The sequence below is a fragment of the Brienomyrus brachyistius genome, chromosome 22 (genome assembly GCF_023856365.1).
Source record: "Brienomyrus brachyistius isolate T26 chromosome 22, BBRACH_0.4, whole genome shotgun sequence".
NCBI classification, from domain to species: domain Eukaryota; kingdom Metazoa; phylum Chordata; class Actinopteri; order Osteoglossiformes; family Mormyridae; genus Brienomyrus; species Brienomyrus brachyistius.
In genome coordinates, this window is record NC_064554.1 from 5,812,873 (window position 1) to 5,829,396 (window position 16,524).

The following is a 16,524-nucleotide window of genomic DNA, read 5'->3' on the forward strand; positions in this document are numbered from 1 at the left end:
CTCATGTTTGTGCACTAAAGAAGGTGACATGGAGAGAACAAATAGAGGTTCAGGGATAACGTCCCAGGTGTTCATTCGGCCATGAAGGGACGGACTGAATTCTGCATCAGTAGAGCAGGTGTCCTTCATAGTAAAAGTGTGGCCATTTGCTTTTTCATTTTTAGTAAAACTCCATTGTGACGAATGAAATGGGTGTGTGTGCATATGTGTGTTTTTCATAAATGAAGCAACAAAAACAGGAAATCCACAGGCACGTATGCAGGAAATGCCTCGGTTCGGAGACAGCGGCAGACTGACGGGCAGTGAACACCCAACACTCCCTCGTACCGGCATCTGTTTATGAATGTAAACGCGCGATGCACGGATACCATCATCCGAAAATGCTTACGTAGTTTCCACTCACAGCTTTTAATAATGATTAAAATGCCACTGGACAGCACACGATGAAACATATGCAGATACACAGACATTGAAACTGAGGCCCAACGCAGCTGAGCGGCTCATTAGGAGCAGAGAGATACAATCGCAGAAAACGAAGAAGTTCAGCAGCACTCAGCCGACACAGAAAACACAGAAACAAAATCAGCCGTCAAGTTTATCAATCATTGACAATGTTTCTCTGTAGCCGTCAATGGTTTATCAAGCTTTGACTGTCGTTGCCTGTTTAATCATCATGTTCAATTCTCAGTGGTTAGCACTGCACATATGGTTGTCATCAGTGTAGTTCCCATTGGTGGATTTTTTTGTGGAGGATTTATTTCAAACCCAAAAAGGGTTTTGTAGCCATTAGATAATGATATGACTCCCATTGCACACGGACATACATGTTGTCATTGGTCCCTGTCCATGAAAGGGCTTGTGGGGGGTTTCAGTACCCGCTCAGGGAGCCTCTGAACTTGCAGACCTGCCACACTCCTATTGCAGGCCAGTCCAGAACTGGAGCAGGCACGTTTCCACTGTACTGGTCCTGGTACGGTACTTTTGGTATGGCACTTTTTGTTCAGATTTTCTCAAGTACCAAATCAACTAGAGCACTTTTTTTGGTACTTTGGGGTGGGACTTACACGTTCATTGACCATTGATTATACAAACAGTGTATCGAAATCCAAAAACAAGTATAAATAATACTTACATTAAAAAAAGTAATAATAATGTATGGGTGGAGAAATTTAGTGACTCAAATTTCAAATGCGAACTGGTCAGAAGAACCAGAAAAAGATCTGGATGGCAAGACAAGAAATAAAAAGGTATTTGCTATAATATACTAGGACTGCACAATATTGGAAAACATTCAAATGGCGCTATGTGATTTTTTTGGGGTAATATTTATATTTATAAAGCAAAAAAGGAGTTCAAAATAAATACATTTCTCACAAACCCGTCAAGGAGTGATTTTAAACAGCAAGGATGAAAATGATTATGATTGGCTTGGAGGTAAAGGTTAAGCTGATTTTTTAAGCATATACTACATAATTTTTAAAAGGAACAATCATCAAAATTCCAAAGCTTAACAAGTTTTGAAGGTCTCAAAAAATCTCAACCCAGCTGACTATCATGGTTCTTGCGATGTGAGATCTGCATAAACATAACATGCAATGTCGGTATTATATAGATATAGTTATATTTTTTGAATTTAGGACAAAATACCGCACCTCATGTTATGATGTCTTTAGGCAGTGGTACCATTTTTGATGCCAGAGGAGAACCAACACTGTTAAGTACTGTACTTTTGGTACTTTTTATTGGTACCTAGAGTGCTGGAAAAGCACCCTCTGAGCTGACACTCTCAGAGCTGACACTCTCGGGTCACACTCAGAAGCCTTCATGGGACCGACACCCTACAGAAGACCAGACCAGAAAGGGACAGACCTGAGAGAACACAGAGAGGTTAGTGTGTGGGTACTGCTAAACTGAAAAAGGACATACACATCCCAAGGTACACAGGAAGTCACATCCCGGCAGGCTAACACACACACAGGAAGTCACATCCCGGCAGGACAATACACACGGAGGAAGTCACTCATCTGTATTAGAATTAACTGAAGTAGGTTGAGGCAAATAAGGGGAGGGTGTAGCACAAAGTTTCCAGACAGAGGTGCTGCTAGGGACGAGGACAGCATGCAGGAGTAAGAGCAAACTGAGTGGTTAATGTCTGAAAAGTGAGAGAGATGCAGATGGCAGACAGAGAGGAGATCAGAGGATTGGGAGACAAGAGGAGAAATATACAGACACTAATTAAATGTAACCAAACGAGGAGAGACAAATCAGCATCATCAAGACTAACAATCCACTTCACTCCTGACATCAAAGATGTGCTAAGCGACAATTAAACGACTGAGACTGTGCCAGACAAATGTCAGTCTGGACTGTGTGATGACAGCAAGGCAAACAATTAAACAGAGAAAGGCTACCTTCATTTCAAGAGAAACATTTCAAACAAATTCTGCAGAAATATCTCCTTAAAACATGACTACATTCCCTTTGGAAAACCCATAACTCTAATAACACTTTACATAACATCCATCCATCTTCCCTCTTATCTCGTACATGGTCGGGGTGAGATTGCATCACACTAACTGTAATAATACAATTAGCCTAGGAAAGATTAAAGTTGGAACACAGATGAGTCAATCCTAAGAGTGACCACAAGAGGGCACTACACCATAAACGATCGATGTTTATTATTAAAAGCAGTGGTACCTAAATAAGCATTTCTGCTCATGGCCTTTAGCTGAGAAATATGATCATTAAAAAACTCTCCTTACAGTTTAAACATATTCTCACTGGCCACTTTATTAGGTACGCTTGTTCAATTGCTCTTTGAAGCAAATATCTTGTCAACCAATTACATATCAGCAGCACAATGTATAAAATCGTGCAGATACAGGTCAGGAGCTCCAGTTAATGTTCACATCAAACATCAGGATGGGGAAGAAAGACCATTTAAGTGACTTTGAATGTGGCATGGCTGTTGGTGTCAGATGGGCTGCTATGAGAGTTTCACGTGCAAAAATCTCTAGGATTTACAGAGAATGGGCCAAACAGAAAAGGCATCCAGTGAGCGGTGATTCTCTGGGTGAAAATACCTTGTTGATGGCAGAGGTCAGAGAAGAACGGCCAGACAGGATCAAACTGACAGAGTTCCAGAGGCTCGTTACAACCAAGGTATGCAGAAGAGCATCTCTGAACACACGACAAACCTTGAAGCAGATGGGTTACATCAGCAGATTGCCAAGCCGGGAGCTGCTACGGTCAGCTAAGGACACAAAACAGCGGGCACAGGCTCACCGAAATTGGACAATGGAAAATTGGAAAAATTTTAGATAGTAGAGTCACAATTTGGCATAAACATGAAAGTGTGGTGTTGTAATGCTGTGGGGGATATTTTCTTGCCACCCTTTAGGCCCCATAGTACGCAGGGAGCATCACTTAAAAGCCACAGCCTACCTCAGTATTGTTGCTGACCATGTCCATCCCTTTATAACCAGCTTCTAATGGCTAAATCCAGCAGGATAATGCACCATGTCACAAAGCTCATTCATTTCAGACTGGTTTCTTGAACATGACCGTGAGTTCACTGAACTTAATTTGCCTCCACGGTCAGCAGATCTTAATCCAATAGAGCACCTATGGGATGTGGCGGAACGGGAGAACTACATCATGAATGTGCAGCCGAGAAATCTGCAATCTTATTAACATGCACCAAAGTCTGAGAATGTTTCACACACATCTGGATTGTATGCCATCATGAATTAAGGCTGTTCTGAAGGCAAAAGGGGGTCCAACCCAATACTGGTGGGTTTTCTCTGCACTAAAAGCTGAGATTCACACCATAACGGTGGCGGTACAGTGACACACACTGACTGTAGTGATCACAACAAACTGCTCATAATAACAATGGCTTAGTTTCTATTACAGACAGTAGAGTCATTACATATGACAGCGCCCTTTAGTGGCCTTTTGCATGTATACAGGCAGCTGGTTACCAGCAGCAAGTCACAAGCGGCTTGTCCAATCGGAAATCACCATTAGTAGATCCAGCAAAGGCTTTAGTGGGGTGATGGGGGATGCCAGAGTCCTACAGCAGGAACAAACATGCCTAACTGGAAGAAGAAGAAGAAGAAGAAGAAGAAGAAGAAGAAGAAGAAGAAGAAGAAGGGAAAATACAACGAATGCCCTTATACAGAGTCCATTAAGAAGATGTCTGGGCTGGCGATCCCAGTGGTGTTAAATATGTGCTTAACACAAAGCCCATTTACCAGTTAAGGCAGGGCTTGACGTAACTAAGCTTGACCACTGGATCAGCTTCTTTATTGTAAAAATAAGCCTATAGCTATACATTGGTGATTAAGACAGACTGGATAGGAATGACATAACTGTAGTACTTTCCTGCGCAGAAAGGAACCCGATTCAACACCGCATTCCAGGTGTCAAAACAATGAATAATAAATATCAGTTATACCTATCAGTGTCCGAAGGTAATTTCGGCTGAATAACTATATTTACAAGTGGGGACATGCCCAAATCAATAACGAAAGTAATGTATGGCGCCCTCTGCGGACTCCTCTTAGAATAACACAAATTGTTTCGTTGTCTGTTTACTTCACTAAACTATCCGTACTTTAGTCTTTACTTTATTCTACATTTTGTGTTCTCGCATCGCATTATGTTCTTCCGCTCTTTGTGATTCGCTTCCGTTGGATCGACCCAGTATTGCTATCGTACCCCTTAGCCGCAACACGACTCAACGCGCGCCGCCGCGGTTGAGTGCTCGTGCGCGTGTCAACGTGGCGCTTCGAGACCAATTGAAATTTGTTCCAAGGCCAGTCCCTCCCCCTTCTCTGATTCCATTGGGTACTACCTCTCATAGCAATATTGCTATTGGATAAGGAGAAAGACGACGCCCTGATAGAATTTAAAGAGACAGTAGGACTGCCAACGCGTGCAGGTCAAAAAAATCTGGGAGAAGTTGGGTTGGACGAGAATTTGGTAAGTGATTTTCTTTTTAAAAATATACTGTTCTTTTCGACATTGTACGAAGTAAGCGGGTGGACAGATGGATGTTATATGGATAAAATCTAATATTTGCTTTGATTGATCATAACACGCATCATTAATTTTGTTATATGCGAAGTGTATATGGAATACACACTTTTCAACAATACTTTAAGGAATGTAGATGCTACTTGGAGAAAAAAAAGTAAATTACGCGAAAAATATACAAGGAAGGCCTTGTTTTGAAAATTAAATGCAAGTTGTGATTTTAATATACTGTAGATGTAAAAAAAAAATATGCTGCTTATCACTTTTCATATTGCCAGTGCATCGTTCAGACCTGCCTTAAAAAGTTACTTCATACTGTTTGTATATAACTCACAAATGATGTGCATTTTGTTATAACTTTTTGCAGCTAAGGAAATATGATGCTGATGCAGTTGCTAAGAACAATATCACTATCACTGTTGTTGGCGGTGGCAATAGCTGTCCCTGCCCAGGAAAAGCGCGTACATCGCCATGGTGACCTGAGCGACCACGTGCACGACGACACACACGGCTATCAGTACGACCATGAGGCGTTTTTGGGCAAAGAGGAGGCCAAGACCTTCGACCAGCTGACCCCAGAGGAGAGTAAAGAAAGACTGGGGTATCTCAGCTCTTACCACTGACGTTATTGCAAAGTGCTCCCTATTCCAGATATTCCAAACTCAGCAGAATGACTTCTTCCACTGACGTCTCCTTGCTCCCATTTTTCCCTGTGTGGTCTGGCAGGAAGATCGTGGATCGCATTGACACGGACTCTGATGGCTATATCAGCCACAAGGAACTGCACCAGTGGATCAAGCACCGGCAGAGGAGGTACATTGAGGAGAATGTGGACAAGCACTGGAAGGAGTATGACCTCAACAAGGATGGACTAGTGGCCTGGGAAGAGTATAAGAATACCACCTATGGCTACTACCTGGGTAAGAGAGAAGAGCCAGCAGGGCGGCAGCACTGAGCCCTGACACATCATCTCTCTGTATCAGATGCTCTTCTTGGGAACCGCCTGCTATCCCATACAGACCTTACATTCTAAGGCATGTCATCTCATTAAGCATAATAAAACATTAAAATGGTGGAATAGAGTAAATATAGAAGAGCTGAGTGTCCTTGTAGACGGGTCTGGCAGGGGCAGGTGGCCATCGACCCTTGTCTTGTTAGAAATGGGAGTCGAGACTTTTGTTGACTGTTGCAGATGAAGAGTTTGATGATGTTGATGACAAGGCGAGTTACAAGTCCATGCTGGCCAGGGATGAGCGCAGGTTCAAAGCTGCGGACATCAACAGGGACGGCATCGCCACCAAGGAGGAGTTCACAGCCTTCCTGCACCCTGAGGAGTACGATCACATGAAGAGCATCGTGGTGAAGGTCAGTCGGGCTGGAGACGGGGGTGGGCTGCTGTAATTGTGTTGTCTCACTATGCATATAGAATGATTATCATTAGGCTGCTTAACTGCTCCACCCCTTGTGACGACAGGCCAGAACTGCACCATCACACTATGATCCGATGATCTATGCTGTCCCTTCTTTGTTCTCCAGGAAACAGTGGAGGATATCGACAAAGATGGAGACGGACTTATAAACCTGGAGGAATACATAGGTGAGACATCAGCATCCCACCGCTCTCCACCCACAGGGGAAGAACAGGTGAAGCGCGAGCACTGAACCCCACCGTCCCCTTCAGGTGACATGTTCACCCCGGAGAACAGCGAGAGTGAGCCGGACTGGGTGAAGACCGAGAAGAACCACTTTGTGGAGTTCAGGGACATCAACAAGGTATTTGTTTGCCCATTGTTGGAGATGACGGCTTCACACGAATGCCTGTTCGTGTCTAGAATCAGTCCCAAACACTAATTTCAGTCTCCTTCCACCGTGTTGACCCTTGTTCATCTTTTCTTCCCACTCAGGATGGGTTTCTTGATGCCGCTGAGGTGTCCAAATGGATCCTGCCAGGAGAGGTGGACCACGCAGATAACGAGGCTCAGCATCTCATCCACGAGACGGACGCAGACAAGGTGACCTCACTCGCCCGTCCCTCTGTAATTTAATGTAGACTAAAGCTCCCCTCCACCAATACTTCATTTCTGTCACATCAGTTACTGCTGCTACTCAGGAATCCACAGTCGGTCTCATAATTCATTATAACAATGTAATTATAAAGGAAAGCTGCACAAATAGTGCAGATCAGACCAGATCAGGGGTGTAGCTCTCTCTCTCTGATCATGTGTCCTCAGTCTGTCTCTGTTAATATTCTTGGTTAATTGGCTAATTCATGTTCGTCACAGCCTGTGATTCTAATGAGCTGCCAATCATCTCTTCTGCCTTCTTTCTCTTGACTCCGATTGGCCGGTGGCTTGTGGGGGGCTTCTTTCGTTGCCGTCGCCATGGCTTCGCCGAGTGAACAGGATGACCGGATCACCAAGCAGGAGATTCTAGCCAATTGGAACATGTTTGTGGGCAGCCAGGCGACCAATTACGGAGAAGACCTCACTAAGAAGCACGATGAGCTTTGATGATGTCACACCTGGGGGCGGGGTTAGGGACACCATGGGTTTTGGTATATGGGGAGCTTCATTGTGTATTGGGGGGGAGGGTCAATCACTGATGTATAGGCAGAGTTAGTCTATGGGGAGGGTGTTATCACATCACAGATAAAGGGGGTCAGCCAAAAAGGCGTGATACAGACAGCAATTTGTGTATTTTTGCATACCCCAAAATGCATGCCAGTTTGCTGTCACTCTGTACTCCGCCGCAATGACATTACTGTCCTGTTCAACACAGTTATATAGCACTATATCGTTTGCATCATAAACAGTTGTCGGTCTGCTGACATTCACGGAGCCGGAAGCTGGCTGGGATGGAGCATTTCTGCCGCTCGCAGAACATGTCCGGCAGAGCGGTATAATAAATGCAGTTTACAGGTGCCAGTCTGGCATTTGGGGTCAGGGTAGGTTCAGACTGCACTGACACCAACCACAGAGAGCAGATAGCAGCACAGCGCACAGTCACGGTGTTGCTGGGACAGCAAACGCAGAGACAGGCCTGACACAATGTGAAGACAGTTACTGCTTCCCACTTTCAAATATCAAATAAAGCCATTTTTCATACGCGTTCCTATATGGTTTTTTGTAACTTCCTTATACAATTGCGTTTAGTTGAACACAAATCTAGTAAGTAGGGATATAAAGTGCAGATGGGAAGGTAGAACTGATCTTTCCAAGGTCCTGGACTGGAAATGTCCCCTGTGCTGACTGTGAGAAAGTGCAGGTTGCAGTCTCTGAACTGTGAGGCTTAGTCTGTGTCTGTGGCTGTGGCTGGTTAGCTCTATTTTCCGCCTCTGTTCAGGATGGCCGCCTGTCTTTGGATGAGATTTTGGAGAAAGCACAGTTCCTCTCTGTCAGCACCCTGACTGACTATGGGACTCTTCTGTCAGATGTCCACGATGAGCTCTGACTGGCCTCACACTTCATTGGGGATGGAGAATGTGGACATATTGTCTGATTTTATCTGGCTAATAAACCATTACTGATTTTCTCTTGGGTATTTGTTTCCATTTCTGTGCATCACACATGGTAATGACACACATGGGTATGTTGGTCTCATTGAAGGACAAGAGAGTCACATCTACAGCTTTATTAACCCAAATATTTGACTCTTGCTGCATGCGTAACTGACACCATGAGCGATTGAACACAGCAGAACCTCTCACAGTTCATTCCGACTGCCATGTTCCCTTGTTTAAGGATGGAATCAGAACATTCCACACTCAAGTACTGGGACATTTGAATTAACTGGGGCGGAGGAGGTCACATGATGTGAGCCACTCAGGCTCACTGTGGGCCATTGGAGTCGTGGTGACCTCGTGTGAGTGTGTGGGTCGTCTTGCCAGAGAGGGGGCTGTGCTGACCTGAAGCTGGCAGTAACGGCATGTAACACAACAGAGAGCCTCAGGACTCAGGTCAAGGCCACCAATCACAAGGACACGTGGCATAAAGGCCTTCATAGGGAATAAACGATCTGGCTGTTACTATGTGCATTGGAGCAACCATTTAGAAGCTCACGTTAAAATTTCATTGATCTAACGCTCTATTATTACAACAATAATTCCAATCCGCTATGAAGTGGTATGTGAAAACAAATAAAAGAAAAAGACGTGGTAATCTAAGTGATACGGGAACCAGTAAACATTCTTATCAAACTCTGGCTCGGACTGACGACTCTCCGCTCACTTTTTGTGTTACTGGAGTGCCATCTGGTGGTGTGAATCTATAATTGTCAGGACAAATGATTTACGTTTCCAAGTTAGGGAGTTTACTGTCATGTTCCTTATGATCCATCACGATAAAAATATCTGAAATAAAATGTCCAGTAATCCCACTGAGCGATTTTTCAGTCATCGACTTCGGTGATAGTAGGAGAGATCTGAAAGGTTTGTATAAAATTAGATTGCGTGGTACTCTAGGCACAGTTGTTCATATGGGAGTAGTCATGTGCCTTAATGCTCAGACTTGACCTTTGTACGGGACTTTAAACAGCGGCGATTCTCATCTGATGATCCCACAGCGAGGGTCCGTTGCACTTTGGTCAACTGATCATCACCCGCCTTGTAATGGTCTCACTCATAGGTCCCCAGTTCTCCTGCAGCCTAGATTATTTATAATGGGTGATTGTATGCTTCCCTCCTATTGGTTGTAAATACATTTCACTGTGTATTTAAGAAGCATCTATATTTTGTCGATTGACAATGACTGGAAAGTGTGTTACTGATTATATATTATTTGCAAGCGGGTATGCAATTTGTTAAACGTCGAAATTGAAAACAGGACAGAGAAATTAAAGAAAATAAACTGCTTACTTTTAAGACTTAATCGTTTTATTTTCTAGAATCTCCTTTTCAAACCTGAAGAGTTTTTTAAGACTTAGTTTCTGTTTTCAGCGTGTGTTTAAAACTTAACACTTCACAATAAAGTTATTTATTTTAAATAAACCTTGTAAAGATTGTATCTTTATATTTTTTCAAAACCACAAAACAAAAAATAAATTATTATACACTAAAAGTAATAAAATCGGTTGGCTGCAGTTTCCTCTTCGGCCACATGGTGGCAGCAGGGGCTTTATTGTCCGCCCTCCAGTGCACGGGCTATTGTTCTGAAGAGGTAAAGAGACACGGAAAGATTAACAGGGACCCTAGAACATTAGGTCGGCTTCCAACTTAAATGCTCTAAAAGAACTTACTGGTAGACTGTTCCTGTCAGTTCATCCACGTAGCCACCTGAAATCGCCACAGAAGCATACATTCACACTTAGTTAGTATACAGTTAGGCATCGACATACACATTATACTCAAATATGAACAAACGTGTTTCACTCACCTGGTTTGCAAACAGTCTCACAAAGGGCAGGACAGATATTGCAGAATTTACACATCTAGGGCGAAAAATGCACAAAATTAAAAGCCGAACACACAAACATCAATGTCAGTCACAACCACACAGCCAGCTGGATATAAAACTGCAATGTTTAGCCAATCAAGTGAGGGGTCAGGTAGCCGCGGCTTGTGTGTACCAGCGTTCGCTATGCTGTGCTGCGTACTAGTATTGGGGCGGGACTCACATCGCAGTGCTCGCAGTGTGCAGACTTGTCTCCCTCCTTACATGGACACTTATCGCAAGAATCACAGTGCTGGAACAGAGCGAGAGAGAGGGGTAGTGTGAAAAAAGCATGGGAAAAAGATGGAGGAAATGGACAGTCGAAACAATATATGGAAGGGTCAGGCAGAATGGAAGAGAGGAAAAATGAGAGATGGGGAAACATGGAGGGAGAAAGAGGGAAGAGAAGAGACCAGGAAAGTGGGGGGAGAGGGGGGGCACCAAGAGAGAGAGAGCACCAAGGGAGAAGCAGACAAGGATGGAGAGGTTAATGCTCTATGATTACCCCAAATAGATACAGACCATTTTTATAAATAATTGCAGCTCTTACCTCACAGAATGAGCAGAAACTACACAGGGATCCTTTTTCATATGGTTCATCATCATCATCATCATCATCATCATCATCATCATCATCATCATCATCTGAAAAAAAAATGTAAATGAAATAGTTTTATATATATATATATATATACATATATATGTGTGTGTGTGTGTGTGTGTGTGTGTGTGTGCAGGATACCCTATGCTACAAAAGGCCTACAGGGTTCCTCATGACTTTGCTCAAGATAAGAAGCTGAAAGTGGGTGATCCATAGTATCATTCCGCATATATAGATAGACATTTGCAGGTGTCATGATATTGTCAACACATGATCAACACACAGGGGCAAATGTACAGATGTTTAATTTCCTGTCTTTTCATGTCCCATTTTAATGCAAATGATAATATTGAGTGATGCCATACAAAACGTTTGACAGATTTGCTGCAGTAGATATGACTTTTCTTTATTAAGTCATCCACATTCACAAACACATGGACACTCGGTCGCACTAATACTCATGCACGAGTACAGTGAACACAGATTTTGTCTGCTTGTCTATTGAAGACACCCACAATGTCATTTTCATTTCATCCTGCTGCTTCTGAAATAGCTCCAGCTGTGCAGTTTCTAATCTTGTGTTTTCTTGTATGCTAAGGATCACGGACAGGAGGTCGTAGTTGCATTAAGAGCTATTGGTGATCGTGGACTGCAGGAAGTAACTGCATTAAGAGTCACCCTCACTGGTGATCATGGACGGAAGGAAGCAAGCGCATGTGGAGTCACTGGTGATCTTAGACAGGAGGAATTAACTGCATGCAGAGTCATTGGTAATCATGGATGACATGACAGGAAGTAACTGCATGCAGAGTCACTGGTGATCTTAGAGAGGAGGAAGTAAGTGCATGCAGAGTCACTGGTGGTCTTAGAGAGGAGGACGTAAGTGCATGCAGAGTCACTGGTGATCTTAGAGAGGAGGACGTAAGTGCATGCAGAGTCACTGGTGATCTTAGAGAGGAGGAAGTAAGTGCATGCAGAGTCACTGGTGGTCTTAGAGAGGAGGACGTAAGTGCATGCAGAGTCACTGGTGATCTTAGAGAGGAGGACATAAGTGCATGCAGAGTCACTGGTGATCTTAGAGAGGAGGAAGTAAATGCATGCAGAGTCACTGGTGATCATGGACAAGAGGAAGTAACTGCATTAAGATTCACTGTTACTTGTAATTTTGTATGAGAATATGCGGGGCAGCATGGTGGTGCAGTGGTTACCACTTCCACTTTACATCTCTGGGACCAGCGTTTGAATCTCTGCCGGGATTCCATATCTGTGGAGTTTTCATGCTCTCCCTGTGTCATTATAGGGTTTCCTCTGGGTACTCCAGTTTCCCCTCACGGTCCAAAAACATGGTAAGGTTAACTGGAGTTGTCAAATTGCCCATAGGTGTGTATGTGCGTGTGAGTGAATGGCGTGTGAATGTGCCCTGCGATGGGTTGGTGCCCCATCCTGGGCTGTTTCAGAGGATGGGTGCATGGATGGATGGATGGATGGAGGAAAATAACTGCGTGTTTGGTCACTAGTGCTCTTGGATGGGAGGAAGTAACTGCATGCAGAATCACTGGTGATTATGAGGGAGTAACTGCATTAAGAGTCACTGTCACTGATGACCATGGATGGGAGGAAGCAATTGCATGTGGAGTCACTGGTGATCATGGAAAAGAAGACAACTGCATGCAGAATCACTGGTGATGATTGATGAGAGGACATGACGGCATACAGAGTCACTGATGGTCATGGATGGGAGGAAGTAGCTGCATTAACATTCACTGTCACTGGGGATCTTGTATGAGAGGAAGTAACTGCATGGAGAGTCTCTGGTGATCAATGATGGGAGGATGTGACTATGCAGAGTCACTGATGATCATGAATGGGAGGAAGTAGCTGCATTAAGATTCACTGTCACTGGGGATCTTATATGAGAGGAAGTAACTGCATTTTGAGTCAGGGGCAACCAAGGACAGGACAAAGTCACTGCATGTCAAGTTACTGATGATTGTCCTAAGGAGAAAATAACTGCATGGAGAGTCACTGGTAATCACAGATGGGAGGAAGTAACTGCATGCATAGTCACTGGTGATCATGCATAGGAGGAAGTCATTGCATGCAGAGTCACTGGTGATCATGGACTGGAGGAAGTAATTGCATGCAGAGTCACTATGATCATGAATGGGAGGAAGTAACTGCATATTGAGTCACGAGTGATTATGGACAGGAGGAGGTCATTGCATATTGAGTTACTGATGATTATGCAAAGGAGGACGTAACTGCATGTAGAGTCACTATGATCATGAATGGGAGGAAATAACTGCATGTGGAGTCACTATGATCATGAATGGGAGGACGTAACTGCATGTTGAATCACGAGTGATTATGGACAGGAGGAGGTCATTGTATATTGAGTTACTGATGATTATGCAAAAGAGGAAGTAACTGCATGTAGAGTCACTCTGATCATGAATGGGAGGAAATAACTGCATGTAGAGTCACTGGTGATCATTTAGTTTATTACAGTATTGAAACTGCATCTGCATTTTTGTGCTGATCATCACTTTGAAAGGACACGTTGACAGAAAATACTGGAACATGTGGATCAGCACCAACAGTAACATCACTCCATGAAGTACAGCTCTGAGAATCATCATGTAACATTGTATTTGAAGCATTAAGACATGTCATTTGGACTTCAGACCTCTCTCATTTTGATCCATCTCTATCTAGTACAAAGACATGACTATATCTCTTATTATCACATTGCCCTGCGTTCTTTAAAGCTTAGCAGGAGATGTTTTTGTGTCTAAGTTAGATAGGGAAAATTGGGGAGAGAAAGGTACATTCTCAACTAACCCTTAGTGTACAAGGACAGAGACAAAGGAGGTATAAACTGAGGTAAAACAGCCCATTTAGTTCTGCTCCAGTAGTATCAGGTAATCATCCAGTCAATTGGTCAATGAAAAATTCAGTCTCTCATTAAAACATCATAAAGGATAAGACAATATTTGCAGAACAGTCGTACAATTTTCAACAGGCCTTATATGTAATGTAGCTTTGGTGTATAATAAATTGGACTAATTGAGCTGAATCTGTAAGCAAATGTTTCCAGCTTCCATTTCACAATTGTCTGATCAAATGATAATTTGACAAAATGAAAAGCTGATAAGTGTGTCGTATTACAAAAACATTTAGTCAGACATGCTGTTTACATGGAGAGACACAGCCAAAAGATGTACAGGGATTCAATGTATTCCAATATCTGAGGTGTATCTGAGCACAGGGTGAATCAAAAGCCCCCACAAACAGAGAGAGAGAGAGAGAGAGAGTGAGAGTATAGAGAAAGAGAGAGAGGAAATCTTTGAGGTTAAATGGTAACTTTCCTCAGCTCCCTTTTGGTGTAAATCTCACCTCTCTCATCCCTATCATATCTCACTGTCTCTCTGTCTTTCAAAAGTGACAAATGATGAACAGGACAGAAAAACAAACTCGTTTGAAGAACATAATGGTCTGAACTCGTTGAATCACTGATCTGATACATATTGCACTGGGTTTGTGATGACTGGCTCTCTTTTGCTAGCCACTGCAGTCCCAACCTCATATCTATGTAGGACTTCAACAGTTCAGTTCCAGATGTGCAGTTCAAATTCCAGAGAGCTCACTTTTCTATTTAGTAGGGAAAAGATACAGAGAAAATGAGAGACAGTGAGAATGAGGAAGGGGTGACAGGAGATTAAATACACCACTGTGTCTTTTGGTAAAATTGAGAAACTGCTAGTTCCTTTCCCAACAGTTAGTGAGAGAGTTGAATGGTGTGAGGCCATGGATCCAGTGAAGAGGTAGAAAGACAGAAAGAAGAGTGGTAAAGGTGACAGAGAAGAATAAAGAAAACTAATTACCTTCATCATCATCATCGTCGTCGTCATCATCTTCATCATCATCGTCATCATCTTTGTCATCATCATCGTCATCATCGTCGTCATCATCGTCGTCATCGTCGTCGTCGTCATCATCGTCATCGTCGTCGTCATCGTCATCGTCATCATCATCGTCGTCGTCGTCGTCATCGTCATCATCGTCGTCATCGTCTTTGTCGTCGTCATCGTCGTCATCATCGTCATCGTCGTCATCATCGTCATCATCATCGTCGTCATCATCATCGTCGTCGTCATCATCGTCGTCGTCATCATCATCGTCGTCGTCATCATCATCATCGTCATCATCGTCGTCGTCATCATCATCGTCGTCGTCATCATCATCGTCGTCGTCATCGTCATCATCATCGTCGTCATCATCGTCATCATCATCGTCGTCATCATCGTCATCGTCATCATCGTCGTCATCATCGTCATCGTCATCATCATCGTCATCGTCGTCATCGTCGTCGTCGTCATCGTCATCGTCATCATCGTCGTCATCGTCGTCGTCATCGTCATCGTCGTCATCGTCACCTGCATGTTCTACATTCTTGTCATCATCATCATCATCATCATCATCATCATCTCTGTGGTCTTCACTATAACCAAATTCCTGAGCTTTAGCACCAGGAGCCAAAGGGGTTTGGAAGGAACAGAGTAGAGCCAGCAGGAGCGCCAACAAGCACGTTTTGAAGGCAGCCATGTTGGACCACGGTGTGAGGCTTTCTTGGGGGTGGATCTCCTCCAAAAGCTGAAATACACACAGTGCCAAAGTCCAGCAGTGTCACAAGCTCTTCTCACTCAAGTTCTCTCAGTCCAACAGAGACAGTGAAATCACAGCGATGTTCCTCAGTGGAAGACACCTAGTTTAGGCTTTTATACAAGAATTTTTCCAGCTGATTCAGTTCTCCTTTTGACCACACTTTCCTAAGAACTATGGACACATTCAAAGGAAAATATCCTACTTCTGCTCAAAAAATATGACAGCAGCACCAAGACCAAAATTCCCTCTTATTCCAGAGTTTAGTAGTTTAAAAGGACGAGTAATATAAGAGAGTCAATAGTAGCTGGCTGGTGATCGAGACACCGACCCGACTAATATGAGCCGGACAGGAGAGAGAAAAGCGGGGGTAAGATTAGATGTGGAGGGGGGGGGCTTTGGATGACTGACAGGGGCAAATGTAGTGACTATGCTTACGTTGTCCTTAACTCAATCACACAAGGGGAGACAGGGATAGATGGGGGGGGGGGGGGGGTTCTTCTAAAGTTTGAGTTTAACTCAAGAAAGCTAGAATGGGAGTTTACGGCCATAAAACTCAGAGGGGGGAGGGTTGGTACAATGGGGAGGCAGGACAACAGCGAGAGCCAGGGAGGCAGAGAGGCACAGGGGCGTTTGTCCCTCAAAGGGATGATTTCACATTCCAGCTGCACGCAAGGCCTGCAATTGAGGATCAAAGCTGGAGCAACCAGTAGCCAAAAATCCTGACAGTAGGTGACGCCATGATAGTAAGATGTCCAGTCAATTAACAGGCATTTTGACTGCCATAGTCTC

At 43.7% G+C, this 16,524-nt stretch overlaps 2 protein-coding genes across 6 annotated transcripts; one reads left to right on the forward strand and one right to left on the reverse strand.

Annotated features, from left to right (window-relative positions):
• The first annotated feature begins 4,898 nt into the window (after positions 1–4,898).
• Positions 4,899–8,574, forward strand: rcn3 (reticulocalbin 3, EF-hand calcium binding domain). Of its 2 annotated transcripts, none has more exons than XM_048991525.1 (8): positions 4,899–4,989; positions 5,411–5,644; positions 5,770–5,963; positions 6,236–6,408; positions 6,580–6,640; positions 6,725–6,816; positions 6,948–7,055; positions 7,446–8,574. In XM_048991525.1, the coding sequence occupies exons 2-8, from the start codon at positions 5,421–5,423 to the stop codon at positions 7,551–7,553; spliced, it is 960 nt and encodes a 319-aa protein (XP_048847482.1). In that variant the 5' UTR covers positions 4,899–4,989; positions 5,411–5,420; the 3' UTR covers positions 7,554–8,574. The 2 variants fall into 2 exon arrangements, with proteins under 2 accessions (XP_048847482.1, XP_048847483.1); XM_048991526.1 differs by having other exon boundaries at positions 8,386–8,574.
• Positions 8,575–9,891: 1,317 nt separating this feature from the next.
• LOC125718043 (germ cell nuclear acidic protein) lies at positions 9,892–16,087 on the reverse strand. 4 transcript variants are annotated; one of them, XM_048991524.1, is made up of 6 exons: positions 14,955–16,087; positions 11,020–11,102; positions 10,654–10,722; positions 10,413–10,467; positions 10,276–10,312; positions 9,892–10,188 (listed from the first exon to the last, which is right to left on the reverse strand). In XM_048991524.1, exons 1-6 carry the CDS (start codon positions 15,673–15,675, stop codon positions 10,155–10,157), a joined length of 999 nt encoding a protein of 332 aa, XP_048847481.1. In that variant the 5' UTR covers positions 15,676–16,087; the 3' UTR covers positions 9,892–10,154. The 4 variants fall into 4 exon arrangements, with proteins under 4 accessions (XP_048847481.1, XP_048847480.1, XP_048847479.1 ...); XM_048991523.1 differs by having other exon boundaries at positions 11,020–11,105; XM_048991522.1 differs by having other exon boundaries at positions 11,020–11,108.
• Positions 16,088–16,524: the final 437 nt, after the last annotated feature.

Coding starts and splice junctions, on each gene's coding strand:
- rcn3 (XM_048991525.1), top strand. CDS start 5,421: ATGATGCTGATGCAGTTGCTAAGAACAATATCACTATCACTGTTGTTG. Junction 5,964..6,235: donor CACCTATGGCTACTACCTGG/GTAAGAGAGAAG, acceptor TGACTGTTGCAG/ATGAAGAGTTTGATGATGTT. Junction 6,641..6,724: donor AAACCTGGAGGAATACATAG/GTGAGACATCAG, acceptor CGTCCCCTTCAG/GTGACATGTTCACCCCGGAG.
- LOC125718043 (XM_048991521.1), bottom strand. CDS start 15,675: ATGGCTGCCTTCAAAACGTGCTTGTTGGCGCTCCTGCTGGCTCTACTC. Junction 10,723..11,019: donor GTTTCTGCTCATTCTGTGAG/GTAAGAGCTGCA, acceptor GCTCTGTTCCAG/CACTGTGATTCTTGCGATAA. Junction 10,468..10,653: donor CACACTGCGAGCACTGCGAT/GTGAGTCCCGCC, acceptor TTTTCGCCCTAG/ATGTGTAAATTCTGCAATAT.